Below are 14,140 nucleotides of genomic sequence, written 5' to 3' on the forward strand. Positions count from 1 at the left end.
GAAAAATAAATAAAATAAAGAAAACGGCAGGAGCGGCTCCAGCCGGCAGCAGCGGCGGCGGCAGCAGGGCAGCGGCGGCGGCAGCCGAGGCGGAGGCAGGCGGCAGCAAGGGTCCCCTCGCTCTCCGCTCGCCCCCGGCGCCCGGGCGGCCGCCACCCCCCCGCCCCCCGCCTCACTCCCCGGCAGCCCGCAGCGAGACGCGCCGCTCCCCAGCACTTTTTTGGGCCCGAGATATGGCAATGGTAGTTAGCAGCTGGCGAGATCCGCAGGAAGACGTGGCCGGGGGCACTCCGAGCGGCCCCAACCCCGCCGCGACGCAGCCGGCCCGGGAGCAGCAGCCCCAGCAGCAGGGGAGCTCGGCCACCCCACACACCCCGCAGACCCCCAGCCAGCCGGGACCCCCCTCCACGCCGGGAGCGGCCGGAGACAAGGGAGCGGGCCAGCAGGGCTCGGGGCAGAGCCAGCAGCACATCGAATGTGTGGTGTGCGGAGACAAGTCCAGCGGCAAGCACTACGGCCAGTTCACCTGCGAGGGCTGCAAAAGTTTCTTCAAGAGGAGCGTCCGCAGGAACTTAACTTACACATGCCGCGCCAACAGGAACTGTCCCATCGACCAGCACCACCGCAACCAGTGCCAGTACTGCCGCCTCAAGAAGTGCCTCAAAGTGGGCATGAGGCGGGAAGGTGAATATTTCTTCGCTACTATGCTATCGCTCCCCTCTCCCCTTGGCTGTGCAGGCGTGCGTGTGCGAGGGCTCTCCGTCTGTCTGTGTCTGCCTGTCCGTACGAGCACACACGCGCACCTATATGCATGTACATACACACACACGCGCGCGCACACGCGCGGCGTGCAAGCACACACGCACATAAATATAAATATGTAAAAATAAACACACACACACACACATATATATGTGTGTGTGTATATATATATATACATATATACACATATATATATATATATATATTTACGGCTCTCGGTAGCAATCCAGCCAGGACTCTCTATATATTTCCATGCACATGTCAATCTCTTCCTCTGCCTGCACTCCATCTGGCAGCTTTGCACCAGGTTCTGTTGTTATTGTCGATGGTGGTTGGTGGTGTTTTCTTTTGCTTTTCGGTTTGTGCCTCCTGCCCTCCCTCCCGCTTCTCCCCACCCCCTTCTCCGGCACTGCTACTCTCTCCCCTTTCCTGATAATTGTGCAGAGAATTTATTATTATTATTATTATTACTACTACTATTACTATTATTACAATCGCTTCCTAAATATTTATCATTTAACCGCTATCCCCACTTCCCCCTGCGCGCGCGTGTATGCGTGTGTGCGTGTGCGTGTTTTAGATGTGGTTTTGTCTATTGTTGGCATGAGACCGGAGGGTGGGGGGAGATACATCTTTCTCCCGTACGAGATGTGACTCCATTCAGCTTCCTTCCCCCTCACCCCCTCCCCACCCCCTTTCCACCCCATCATTTCTTTTTAAACCTGCAATACCTCTCGGTAGATTCATCTCTCAGGCTCATTTTTCCCGAAAGAAAGATGAAAGACGTGTAATTAGAGAAAGAGGAAAGGGTGTGAAAAAGATGGAAGGGAGAAAAGGAGAAAGAAAAAAAAAAAAAGGAGGGGAGGAAATGTGCTACTCTATCTTCGCTTCCCTGTGCTTCCCGGTGCCCCGGAGTGTGCTTCTGTGAGAGATTTGGCCTTGTTTTCATTCCATGCGTTCAAAGGAAAGTTTGTGACTGAATCGTGTTTCTGTACTTCTGTCATTTCTTTCTTTCTATTTTTTCTTTTTTTTTGTTGTTTTTCTTTCTTTTTTTCTTTTTTTTTTTTTTTTAGTGCGCTGCTCATGTTATTTCTTCATCACACTCCACCCTCTCCTTAAAGTCTTCATACAAATCTCAATTTATAACCGCTTTACCGGTTCTTCTCATTTTAGCAGCATCCACAGCCTGCATCTAGCACCGGGTCCCCACTATTTCCAACAGCTCTGCTTTTTTTTTTTTCCTCCTCCTTTCCAAAAGTTGTCTGTGGTTTTCCTTGCGTTCAGACTCATTCTCGTGTATGGGGGATTTCCTGCCCTCTTTTCTCCTTGAAACATGTTCTCTCGGTTTAAAGTTTACCCCGTGACCATCGTTAAAGATGTTCTAAAGATGTCACATCAGCGAAATAGTTGATTCTCCGGAGCAGGGACTTTAAAATTGTATTTTACATGCCACATGAAAAGGAATTGAATTGGGCTGCTCCAGGTCTGAAAGAGCTCACAGATATGATGGCTTCATTGGTAGCTGCAGGGGCTGTTGGTAGGCACCTGGGAGAGTGGAGGCAAGCAATTTTTTTTAAAAAGGAAGGAGGAGAAAAAAATAAACAAAAAGGTGAGAATTGTGCATGCAGTTAAATGAAAAAAATGTCTGCCAAGTTTGCAAGTAGATTGAAGAGGGAGAGGTAGGCTGGAGGGCAGCAGGACAGAGGTCTGGCCCGGGTGGCGAGGAGGGCTCGCTGGGGAAGAAAAGAGAAAGTTGAGAAAAATGTGGCACGCCGGAAACATGAGTGATTGCATGTGCGGGTGTGTGCCAGCAAGCGTGTGCGGGTGTGCGGGGTGTCTGTGTGTGCAGGGTACGAGCCTGAGTGGCCGTATCTTCCCCTCAAGTTACATTTGTTTACATGGCAAGCGGCTGCAAACGCTGGCACTGATGGAGTAAAACACATGCACACACTAAAAAAAAAAAAAAAAAAAAAAAAAAGAAAAGAACAACAAAAAAACCCCCAACTTTGGTCAGCTTTCGGGACTCGAGGCATGCTTACGCTCTGTGTGGAGATGGTTAATGAATCCAGTGTTTTTGCAGTTGCAAGCTTGTGCATTCACTGTGCAACGCTGACTGCAGGCTTTTGCAGTGGCAACAGCTCACCAAAGATATTAATTACACCGTCCCCTTTTTTTTCCACGAATGTTTGGCTATTGTAAGTTCGGACATTTTTATTTTATTTCCCCCTTTCCCTTGATAATATTTAACCTTTCTCTTCCTTTTAGCAGGGAAAACTTTGCTGGGCGGGGGAGGGGGGGACTCGATGGAAAGCTGGTTCTGTGTAATAAAGTTAGCAGTGGGGAGCTGGAACGCTGCGACCTGTTCCGGCTTGAAGGGTAACGACGAGGTATTTTTGAAGAAAATGGACGCATTTGGTTTTATGAATTATTTTATTTAATATTTTATTCTAAAGAGCTATACATCAGTTTTACTTGTAAATTTTAGTAGTATCAGGGCAATAGGCTGGGATTCACAACTGAGCTTGGCTGTATTTTTTACAGTTGGCTGTGATTTTTAACTCTACTTTCTCACCACCCGGAGGACTTCTTTGATTTTTTTTTTTTTTTTCTTTTTTTTTTTTTTTTTTTTTTTTTTTTTTTTTTTACGTGCGGGGCTTTCTTTTGTTACGAGAGGGGAGGGGGGAAGAGGGGGTTGTGTGCGGATTTGTCTTGTTTGCCTTGGCTTTTTTTTTTTTTTTTCCCCTTTCTTTTTAATCTGTTTATTTTGTGAAGCCTGTCTGCATTGTGGCCGGGGGTGGGGGGAGCGGAACGCGCTTGGCTGCCGCTGGGCTGAGGCTGCCTGAGCAGGGGTCGGGGCCGGGGCCGGGGCCGCGCAGGGGCCGGGCGGGGGGCTCGGGGCAGGTCGGCGGCAGCTGCCCGACTCCGCATGCCTCTGTGTGTCCGTGCCTGTGCGTGTGCCGGGGGCGAGGCGGTGCCGGGGAGGGGAAGGAGCCCGGCATTGTCTCCGGCTGGTTGGCAGCGCCGCCGGGGCGATGCCTGCGAGCCTCCTGGATGCACATTTCCTCTCCTTCTCTCCTTCTTTTTGTCAGCGGTTCAGCGAGGAAGAATGCCGCCCACCCAGCCCAACCCCGGCCAGTACGCGCTGACCAACGGCGACCCCCTGAACGGGCACTGCTATCTCTCGGGATACATCTCCCTCCTGCTGCGGGCCGAGCCCTACCCCACCTCCCGCTACGGCAGCCAGTGCATGCAGCCCAACAACATCATGGGCATCGAGAACATCTGCGAGCTGGCCGCCCGTCTGCTCTTCAGCGCCGTCGAGTGGGCCCGCAATATTCCCTTCTTCCCCGACCTGCAGATCACCGACCAGGTGGCCTTGCTGCGGCTCACCTGGAGCGAGCTCTTCGTCCTCAATGCTGCCCAGTGCTCCATGCCCCTCCATGTGGCCCCGCTCCTGGCCGCCGCCGGCCTCCACGCCTCCCCCATGTCGGCAGACCGCGTTGTCGCCTTCATGGACCACATCCGCATCTTCCAGGAACAGGTGGAGAAGCTGAAGGCGCTGCACGTCGATTCGGCTGAATACAGCTGCCTGAAAGCCATCGTCCTCTTCACCTCAGGTGAGGGGACGGGTTGGGGATGTGAGATGTCTGGGAAGAAAAAAAAAAAAAGGCAAAAAACCCCAAACCGCATGCAGGAAAATAAGGAAATAATTTAAATAGAATTATTTTTAAAGGAAAGGAACTGGAGGTCGAGGAAGCATAGCACCTGATGGGGATACACTCTGGTCCAGGGATCATCCTCATTGCCACTGATACTGGCTCTTTAACACACAGCCCCTCCAAAAAAATAATACTAAAAACCAAAATCAAATTAAGTGTAGGCGGTGGAAACATGCATGTTAACAATTTTTCCCTGTGATAGATGGTTTGAATTAACTAGCAGGAAAGTTGCATTAGCATTGCCTTTGAAGTGCTCTGGTCATAGCATATAAGAATATAATACGTATACTATTATTGTAACCTGCAAGGGAGAATTTATAAACATCAAAGGGGAGCTATGTGAAGGAAATATAGGAAATGGAAACAAGGCAAGATAAGAGTCTGGGCAGTGTAGTTTTTTAATTATTCTAATTATGATCACGATATGACTAATTGCCACCTTTCCTACTTGTTTTTCTTTTTTTTTTTTCCTTTTTCATTTTTATATCCCCTCTCCCCATCCCCTAGCTCCTCTCTTGTATGAGCTTCTCTCCTCTTTTCCCCATTAGCAATAACTAAACAGTTCTGATAAATGTGACTTAAAACCAGGCCGAGGCAAAATTAAAAGCATTCCTGAACAAAGATGGCAAATCGTTCAAAGGCCTTGTTTAACACTGAGCAGTTTATAATCCATCAATATTTGCTGCCTTTCAAGCACGAAAGACAGTATTTACATTGTATTAAAATGTCTCCTAAATTTGCACTATATTGTAATGTAGCAAATGTAGTATTAATATCGATTTGAACATCAGATAATTTATTTAGACAGGAGTATCTAATTTGTATGCAGGGTGGTCAGAGACATGTACTGTGACTGCCCCCTTTTACTTCCAGTGCAAATGCAGGCTCGCAGCATTGGAGAGAATATTTCTTTGCAAAGGATAATGTGCAAATCTTAAAACAAATGGAAGATTTACTGAATAGCCAACTCGACATTTTAATGTATTTTATCATAATAAGTCTTCTTGATGGAAACATGTTTTTCAAGAGTGACAAAGAGACCTGCCTGCATTTATCAGGGTGATTTAACTCCACAGCCTGCCTGCAGACTCCCAGACTTTCCTTTCCCATTCGTTTCAGGAAGCTCATCAATACACACAGATAGCCAAGGAGAACCTTTTTTTTCCCCCCCTAGACCTAGCTTGGAGAGATTCTTCCCAAGCAGAGCTGGGAAAATGTCTGGCCTGTGCCTCAGCCCTTCCACACGTCCAAGGCCCTGTGAAGGAAGTTGCGCCTGATAGGGACATGGTTGAGGAAATATTTTCTTCTTTCTTCTTTTTCTTCTCTCCCTGTTCCCTCCAATCTTCCCCCTTTACTTCTGAAACAATTGACCTTGGCTAGAAAAAGGGTAAGTGGCTTTAAAGGAGCCCTTCATTTACATATAATAAAACCAAAGGTAATAACATTTGCGAGGGGAGAAGCCCCTTGCCACAGTGGAGTGGAGAATGAAGGAAGGGAACAATAATATTATTTCAGAGCAGGATCACACAAGGCATCTCAGAAAATGGAAATACTGCTGTCAGGAGTAATCCACTACTCCTTACCCCATCCGCACATTTCCACTTTTCACTAAACTTGTTTTCATTGCATATTCAGAGGGGAATTAATGAGAAGCCTTTCTCTAAGTCATCCAACTTTTAAACAAACTTTAAGTGACAGAAAAGACATATTTAGGCATATTGTGCAAAGTCCTTCACTGAGGACAAAGTGTCTAAAACTGGCATGGATTTTTCCTGTTGTGGTTTCTACATTTGGGCTCCAGAGAGCATGTATTTATTCTGTAAAATTCTGGACACCATCCAAAAGCTGTGCAGTAACCCAAAACCAGCTCCCTTCTTTCCTCCTTTACCCTTCTCTTGCATACCCTCCTCTCCTCCTTGCCCTCATCTCCTTCTCCCCACTGCCAAACTTTGGCATTATTAATTCCTGCATCTACCATTTCATTGTCATAAATAAATGTTTCCGAGAACAGACAGAGACAGATAACATAAATCAAATAAATCTATTTGCAGCGCAATAAGAACTTTTGATTTCTAGTTAGATGCCAGCTGATTACGTCTATATTTTCTGAACACTAAACTCTTCTGAACATGTAACATGAAATACATTGCCACCACTACAAAGGGAAGGCTGGAGTGTGTTGAACAGTAATGGTTATTTATTTACATAATTTCTTTTCCATAGACTGCAAGAAGAAATATGGAGCTTTCCCTTATTGACACACTGCCATATAAAAAAGCAAGGCACACACAGGATTTTCACATTAGCCCACTTTCTGAGATGGAATAATAATTTACCTTCAGTAAACATGGGTCGCATTATTTCTCCCATGGATTGCACCTCTCTGGGCTACATAATCTAATCAAGTTGTGGATCCCTTAATTATTATTATTTTTAATCTCATTCTGAAGGGAGAATTGAGCCTTCCTACCCCCACTTTAGGCTATGAAATAAAATCCAAGTGAAGGCATATGCCAGACCATTTAAAATAATTTAAGCCAAACAGATACTGTCGGCATGAGAAAATTCAAAGTTTTTGGAGGTCTAAGACAAAACCCGTGGCAATTTTTCAAAAAACACATCAGGCTGATGCCCTTTTAGAGGGCAAGTTCCCCATCCACATTGTCCAGTGACCTGCACTACTAGGTGCACTTATTGTAAATGTCTGATAAATATTTTACTAACCTTAAGGGTATGACATATGGAGCATAAAGAAAAAAACTCTGCCAGGGTGTCAGTAAGACCCTTTCATATTGCATTGTTTGGAAGTTGAATAGGATCCTAATGCATAATGGGCAGATAATGCATGTAAAATAGCAAGATATATGTAAATATGGAATCTGATTTGTGGCAATCAACATATGAACAGGTCTGTGGTTTTTGATATGTATTGCAAACAAGAACAGGCCCCAGCTTTTGATAGATATGTATGTTGCAACCTGGTGCTTTAGATGTTGCAAAATATCATTGCATTAAAGGTAAAGTATGGATTAGCAGAGCAGCCCAGCTCAGATAATTGTGTGTCTGAGGGATGCCAAGTCCGCAGCTCAGGTCAAAGGTTCTCCTTCTCAGAAGTTCCTAAATTATGGCTTGTTTTATTTGTATTTTTGCTTGAGGCCATAGTATTGTAGATGAAGGTGTTCAGAAATCTTTGTAAAGTCAGTTCTCGGTAAAGGAAGACTTAAGCTTCAAAAATGCCTGTGCAACAAATTTTATTTTATTTTATTTTTAGCTTTGAATAATTTGTTGATTTGTTGTGTCTTTCCAGGGTCACAACTCTACATTCACATTTTTATAATGTCTTTTTAGGGGCCATTAACTAATTCATATATGGATCTATATATTAGTAAAGTCTGGCTTTGATCTGTTAACCTGCACTGCTAGCTGACTCCCTTGCTCTGATCTTGATGGCTGGAGGGGTTTTTTTTTGGTTTGTTGGTTGGTTTTTTGGGTTAGGTGTTTCAGTTTTTGTTTTGGTTTGGTGTTTTCAATATCTATTCTGAATCTTTGAAACAATGTGGATGGTTTCAACCATCTGGGCATACCCATCACTTTTCCATGACTGCAGTGTCCTGAGCAAGTCCTTCCACAAGCAGCTGGTGCCCAATTATTCTCTGGTTTGGGTTATATGTTCTTTGAGATAGGATATGTGCTTGTAAGCGTCTCTATGTGTGTGCAAATGCGCAGATGCATCCATACCTCTCTGCTCGTATCTATATGAACAGAATAAGGTGTATAGATACAATACGTGGATGTAAAGGGCTCCTGGTCTCGGATTAGTGCATGCTTGCCCAGGTCACGTAGTTCTGCAAGGTGCAAGGTGCATGTTTGTGACAGTTTGGGTGCCAGAAGGACCTGTGAGGAAGGAGTCTCCCTGATTTCATTTAGGCAAGACTTAGCTGCTGCAGCTCTACCCAGCTTTGTGTCTGAGAGCTACAGACGCCTGCTGAGCACAAGCTGGGACTAACCTAGCCCTTTGCTACCGGATTTATCACACAGCCTGCAAAGACATCGCAAATTTGCGATCACTGGCAGTGAGGCAGGAGCAGAGGAGACTCCCCTGCCCCACGGCATCCCCAAGCCGGCTCCCTGCCAGTCGCTGCAGGACTCAGTCGCTGCCTCTCTGTGATGTGCAGCCATGTAAACAAACTCCTTGTGTTTCACTCTGCTTGTGTGCCACTCTGCTTGTTATATTATTATTATTATTATTATTATTATTATTATTATTATTATTATTATTATTATTATTATTTCCCCCAAAACCTTATTTGTCTTCCTCTCGGCGTTATTTAAGGGGGCTGGTCCAGGTTTCCAGCATCCCGGTGATGGGCTCCCTGGAGCAGAAACCACGCTTGGCAGCGCGGAGTGTCGGTGGGGGGATGTGCAAAGGAAGTGTGGGGGCTTGTGTGTGTGTGTGTGTGTGTGTGTGTGTGTGTGACTGGGGCGAGCGGGGTGTTGGCACCCCATCGCATCCCGGGTGGAAACACCCACGGTGGCAACGAGGCACAGCGAGGTCGCGTTATTTATTTGGCAGTGGTGCGCGGGATGGGATGGGGTAGCGTGGGGTGGGGTGGGATGGGATAGGATGGGATGGGATGGGATGAGACGGGATGGGATGGGATGGGATGGGGGGGTGCGCCTTTGGGCTGCCCCCCATCCTCGCAGAGTTTCCCTGTGTGGTTCCCAGCCACTAACCATCTCCCCCCGCTTCCTCCTCCTCCTCCTCCTCCACCTCCTTCCTCCACTCTCCTCCCGCCTGCCGCCGTGCTGCGGCTGCCTCCGCGGGTGCGCTGCGGTGGGCAGACGCCTGCGGCCTATCGGATGCTGCGCACATCGAGAGTCTCCAGGAGAAATCGCAGTGCGCGCTAGAGGAGTACGTGCGGAGCCAGTACCCCAACCAGCCGAGCCGCTTCGGGAAGCTGCTGCTGCGGCTGCCCTCCCTGCGTACCGTCTCCTCCTCCGTCATCGAGCAGCTCTTCTTCGTCCGCTTGGTAGGTAAAACCCCCATCGAAACCCTCATCAGGGATATGCTACTGTCGGGGAGCAGCTTCAACTGGCCTTACATGTCCATCCAGTGCTCCTAGAGCCCGTCCCGCAGCCCCGGCGGAGCGGCGGCCGAGCGGCGCCCGGGGAGCGCTCGCACCCGGGGCGCTCGGGGCGCGGGGGGGCCCGGGAGGCGGACACTGAACAAAAGAGAGGGCGAGAGGGAGCACAGATGTGGCCGTGGAGGGGAGAAGGACGGACCGGTCGTCCGTGGAGGTTGTGATGTTTCGCCTTTTTTTTTTTTTTTTTTTTTGGCCTATTTTGGTTTTTTATTTTGTTTCGTTTTCGTTTTCTTTCGGAGAGGAGGAAAAAAGAAATAAATAATATTAATAAAAGAGACAAAAAAAAATGAGTATTGAGGGGATATTAATCAAACCTGAAGGGGATACTGGATCTTCCAGGATTTATTGTGGACTGTTGTTGATATATGCTGTACAGTAAACCAACAAAACAAAAAAAGCATTGAAACTGAACTGAACCTTGTGTAGAATAAAAACAAAACCGCCCAAAACCAAGCAAACGACAACAAAATTTCCATGCGCAAACACTTACCATGAACATTGTTACTCCTTTTGTAATATATTAGTCTTTATTTTCAATTTTGGTAAAAGTTAAAACACCATATGCGCATAAAGGAAAAAAAAGGAGAATTAGGGGAAAATAACATTTTCCAAATAATTATAAAAGAATTGTCCTGTGTCTATGTATCTATATCTGTTTTGTATTTTTTTCTGGTTCCAAACCAGGTTTCCTGTGATTCTATACTAATAATTTTTGATATAACCCTTTGCTTCTTATAATGAGTGCGATATATGTTGTCAAAGCTGTTCTTCAAGAATTAAAATTGAAGTGAGAATTAAAAAAAAAATAAAAGAATTTAGCAAAAAACCCCAACTTATCACCCCACAACCCATGAGTCTTGTTGCTTGAAACATGCCAACAATTCACAAAAAAAAAAAAAAGAAAAAAAAGAAAAAAAAAGGAAAAACCCATAAACAATAACAACAAAAATCTCCCCACATTTTAAACTCCTTTACTGGTGCTAAAAAGGAGAACTTAAAAAATACTTGGGAAGGGTAACCAAGTCGTGCAAACTATGGGATGCTCCAAAATGGACTTGACTGTATAAGCTTAGGGCTGAGCTGTCAAGGCCTAGGAAAAGGGAGCAGGAGTCTCAGCGTAATGCCTTAGGTGACCTCGCCTCACTGGGACCGCACCACTAACCTTTCACCAAGGCTGATGGGCCTGTCAGCCTGGCCTGCCCCTTTTTGAAACACCTGTTCCCATCACCTGGATTTTCTGCTGAGCTCACACCCCGCTTTTTACTCTCAGACGCCATGGGCATGGATTGAAGTCACCACATGCCATCATCTCTGCCTGTGCAGCAGGAGGCATTCTCTAGCCACGGGTCCTGTTTGCTCCAGGCACGATGGCTTTCTGCTTCTGGGGGCTTGGATGGGGTTGGCTTTTTTTGGTTTCATCTTCTTTTCCACTCCAAGGGCTCGCAGACCCCAACATGTACTCCAGTGTGCATGCCTTGTGCTTACTGTCAGCCAGAACAGATCTCTTGATTCTTTTTCCCAAATCTAGTTGCTGTGTGTGGAGGGTATTCCCACTCCATTAATATAGAAATCCAGCTGGATGCTTGCTCATTGGGTGGTGAGTTAGTGCATTTCATGTGTGCTTATGTGCCATGGCCATGCAAAAAACCCAGGCTGTGACATCCCACACCGTGGCCCACCCACTGCCAGGGCCTGAGCTCTGTGCCAAAAACCCCTTTTCATTTCAGCTTGTCTTTTTTTTCCCAGAAAATTAAAAATCGTTTTTGTAATGGAGCTCCTTTGAAGGTAAAGGCTTCTAGCTGGTGGTGCAGATCTCTGTAACAGCTTTCAGTGCATTAATGTTTTATAGGATCTGAGACAGAGCTGTAAGAACACATACTACCAAGGGAGCTCTTTCTTAATGTATTAATAAAGCTGGATCTTTAAAAATAACATTGTCCCCCTCATACAGACACCTCCTGTGCCCTCCAAACAAGTCTAGATGAGGTAGACTTTTCAGTTTCAGAAGAAATGCCCATGTCTTCACATGTGTTTTCCCTTTAATTTGCTATCTTCCATGCTCTCCTATTTCTCCTTCCCTCTCTCCCATAATCTCTCCCATCCTTTTTTTTTTTTTCATTCTTTATTTCTTTTTTCCCCTTTTTTCTTTCTTTAACAAGATTCTTCAATTCAACTCGCCTGGGGTTTTTAATATTCTAGACGCAGCAGATCTGAGGTGAGAGCAGCTCTATACAGTAGACAGTTCTAGCTGGATAATCAAGATTACGGGCAGATCCTTTATGGGGCTATCACCCCATTCAGGATGCAGAAACGGCCTGTATTCATAGGTGCTGGGAGTGGGGGGACTTGGATAATTCCAGACCTGAGCACACAAGAACAGGGATTTGGGAGTTAGACAGACAGACAGACATCCTCCCTTTTGTCACTCACTTGGACACTGCATGAGTGAGAGCTTTGTTCCTGCCCCTTCCCCGGGGCCTTCCCTGGAGAAAGGGAGTCCAGCAGCCCCTCCGGGCTCTCAACAGGGAGTGAGAGGGAACGCTCAGACATGGGAGGTGCTGAAAGAAGCATTTTCAGCACTGCTTTACGGTGGGATGGTGATTTGAGACCCAGATGAATTGGCAGTTAAAAAAAAAAAAAAAAGAAAAGCAAAAACAACAAAAGAAGACAAAAAAACCAAACCCGAACCCAAAACCCCCAAACCCACCAAAACAAACAAACAAACAAACAAACAAACACCCCCCCAACCAAAAATAACAACAAAAAACAAACCAACAAAACAAAAACCAGCCTCCCTCTACCTAAAAATAAACAAAGCAAACGGGGATATCGGAAGAGAAAAACAGGTCTCGGTTTCTTCCAATGAGATGTAAATAAATTCATTACAGTGTTATCCCACTGATGAAAACAGATAAAATTTTTCTTAGATATTTTTCAATTAATTTTCATATTTATGAATAATAATAACCCACGGATTGCCAAGAAACTTGCAGGTGTAGAGGAGGTGTACGAGATGCACTTATTTCCATGTATGTGCCTAGAAAGAAGTGTTTCAATCCCTTATTAAACTTTGCTTATAAGACGGTATTGTGTTTTGAAGTGTTAACTACCCAGTCTGCGTTGTGTCAGTGGATGTTTTCCTTTGCCACGCTGCAGCTTCCCGGGCATTCATATGGCAGCTAAAACTACTGTATCATCGCGTCATTTGCCGGGAAAAAAAAATTATATGTGGGTGTGGAGACGGGCTGGGGGCCCTCAGCAAGTTTCTGCCGACTTATTCGTCATCTACAGTACACTGCTTTAGAACCAGCCCCATCTACATTTCTTCTGCCGGCTTGCTGCCGGGGGCCCGGGCGCTGTCCCCGGAGGCTCCTCGGCTCCCCAGGCTCCTGAGGAGGCGGGGTCGGCAGGGAGTTCCCCGCATCCCCACATCCCTGTATCCCCACATCCCCACATCCCTGTATCCCCGCATCCCCGCATCCCTGCATCCCCGCATCCCCGCATCCCTGCATCCCCGCATCCCCGCATCCCCGCATCCCCGCATCCCTGCATCCTGCCGCCCGGGCTCCGCGGCCCCTCCGCGCTGCCCAGCAGCCGCGGCAGCGCTTCAAAGGCCGCGGTGGGCTTGCAGGGGAGGAAGCTGGGGCCGGCGGAATTTGGGAGAGGGCGACCCTGGCAGCCCAGCCCGCGCAGGGGACCTGCTCGGGGCAGGGCAGTTAACAAAGCGCTCCTTCCCACTCCTCTTAGCACCTCGCTAACTAGCTTGCCTCCTCCCACCGCCCAATTAGGCCTTTTCTATACATTTAATCGAATAAATATTTGGAAATGCTGCTAAGTGGTAGGTTGAGCCCGAGCAGAGGAGGAGGGGGGCTTGCGGGCGGTGGCAGGGGTGGCGAGGGTCGCTGTGTGCGCCTGTGTGTGTGTGCGTTCCTCCTCCGGCTGCCCCGAGCGCCGCGGGCTGCGGCTTCCCCTTTCCCGGGGTTTCTCCACACGCCCTTGCCCCCGGGAGGCACCTTTGGGTAGCTCGGCTTCCACCCATCGCCTTCATCCGCAGAAGGAGGGTGGTAAGTCCACTCTAAGGGTTGGGGTAAAGGATAAGCCCCACTCTCCCCGTGTCCGTCGAAATAAAGTGGAACTGGGGAGGGAGCGTGGGTGTGGGACTCCATCACGAGTGACCTGTCTCATCGCCACCAATAAAATCGACGGATCAAGATGCAAAAGACTTTTTTCCTACTGAGGTAAATGGAGGGTCTTGCACGAAAATCTGGCTCGGGGTCACTGCAAGTGTCAGCAGAAGTAATACAAGAAAAGGTGGATTCTGCGTGGGTTCACTCGCAGGAGACTGGTTGGTTACCTACACAAAGACAGAAATGTCTTTTATCTGACAGAAAGGGCTGAATAGGACCTCCGGTTTTGCTGGTGTTTTGTTGTGGTTTTTTTTGGTTTTTTTCGGGTTTTTTTTTTTTTTTTTTTGGTTGGTCCGTTGAGGTTGTTTGTTTTGGGGTTTTTTTGGTT

The 14,140-nt window shown here is 47.1% G+C and overlaps 1 protein-coding gene across 4 annotated transcripts; it reads left to right on the forward strand.

Annotated features, from left to right (window-relative positions):
- Positions 1-149: 149 nt before the first annotated feature.
- Positions 150-10,457, forward strand: NR2F1 (nuclear receptor subfamily 2 group F member 1). Of its 4 annotated transcripts, none has more exons than XM_054283271.1 (4): positions 150-684; positions 2,843-2,957; positions 3,852-4,379; positions 9,324-9,412. In XM_054283271.1, the coding sequence occupies exons 1-3, from the start codon at positions 234-236 to the stop codon at positions 4,339-4,341; spliced, it is 1,056 nt and encodes a 351-aa protein (XP_054139246.1). In that variant the 5' UTR covers positions 150-233; the 3' UTR covers positions 4,342-4,379; positions 9,324-9,412. The 4 variants fall into 4 exon arrangements, with proteins under 4 accessions (XP_054139246.1, XP_054139245.1, XP_054139244.1 ...); XM_054283270.1 differs by lacking the exon at positions 2,843-2,957 and adding an exon at positions 9,596-10,457 and having other exon boundaries at positions 152-684; positions 9,324-9,511; XM_054283269.1 differs by lacking the exon at positions 2,843-2,957 and having other exon boundaries at positions 153-684; positions 9,324-10,457.
- The last annotated feature ends 3,683 nt before the right edge of the window (positions 10,458-14,140 follow it).

Source organism: Melozone crissalis, unplaced genomic scaffold (assembly GCF_028551555.1).
Source record: "Melozone crissalis strain CALT ecotype California unplaced genomic scaffold, PUWL_Pcris_2 ptg000036l_1, whole genome shotgun sequence".
NCBI classification, from domain to species: domain Eukaryota; kingdom Metazoa; phylum Chordata; class Aves; order Passeriformes; family Passerellidae; genus Melozone; species Melozone crissalis.

What these genes read in the sequence shown, in the direction of transcription:
- NR2F1 (XM_054283269.1), top strand. Translation starts at nt 234, where the DNA reads ATGGCAATGGTAGTTAGCAGCTGGCGAGATCCGCAGGAAGACGTGGCC. An exon ending in AGTGGGCATGAGGCGGGAAG is followed by an intron (nt 685 to 3,851) that starts GTGAATATTTCT and finishes TCTTTTTGTCAG; the next exon opens with CGGTTCAGCGAGGAAGAATG. An exon ending in CATCGTCCTCTTCACCTCAG is followed by an intron (nt 4,380 to 9,323) that starts GTGAGGGGACGG and finishes TGCGGTGGGCAG; the next exon opens with ACGCCTGCGGCCTATCGGAT.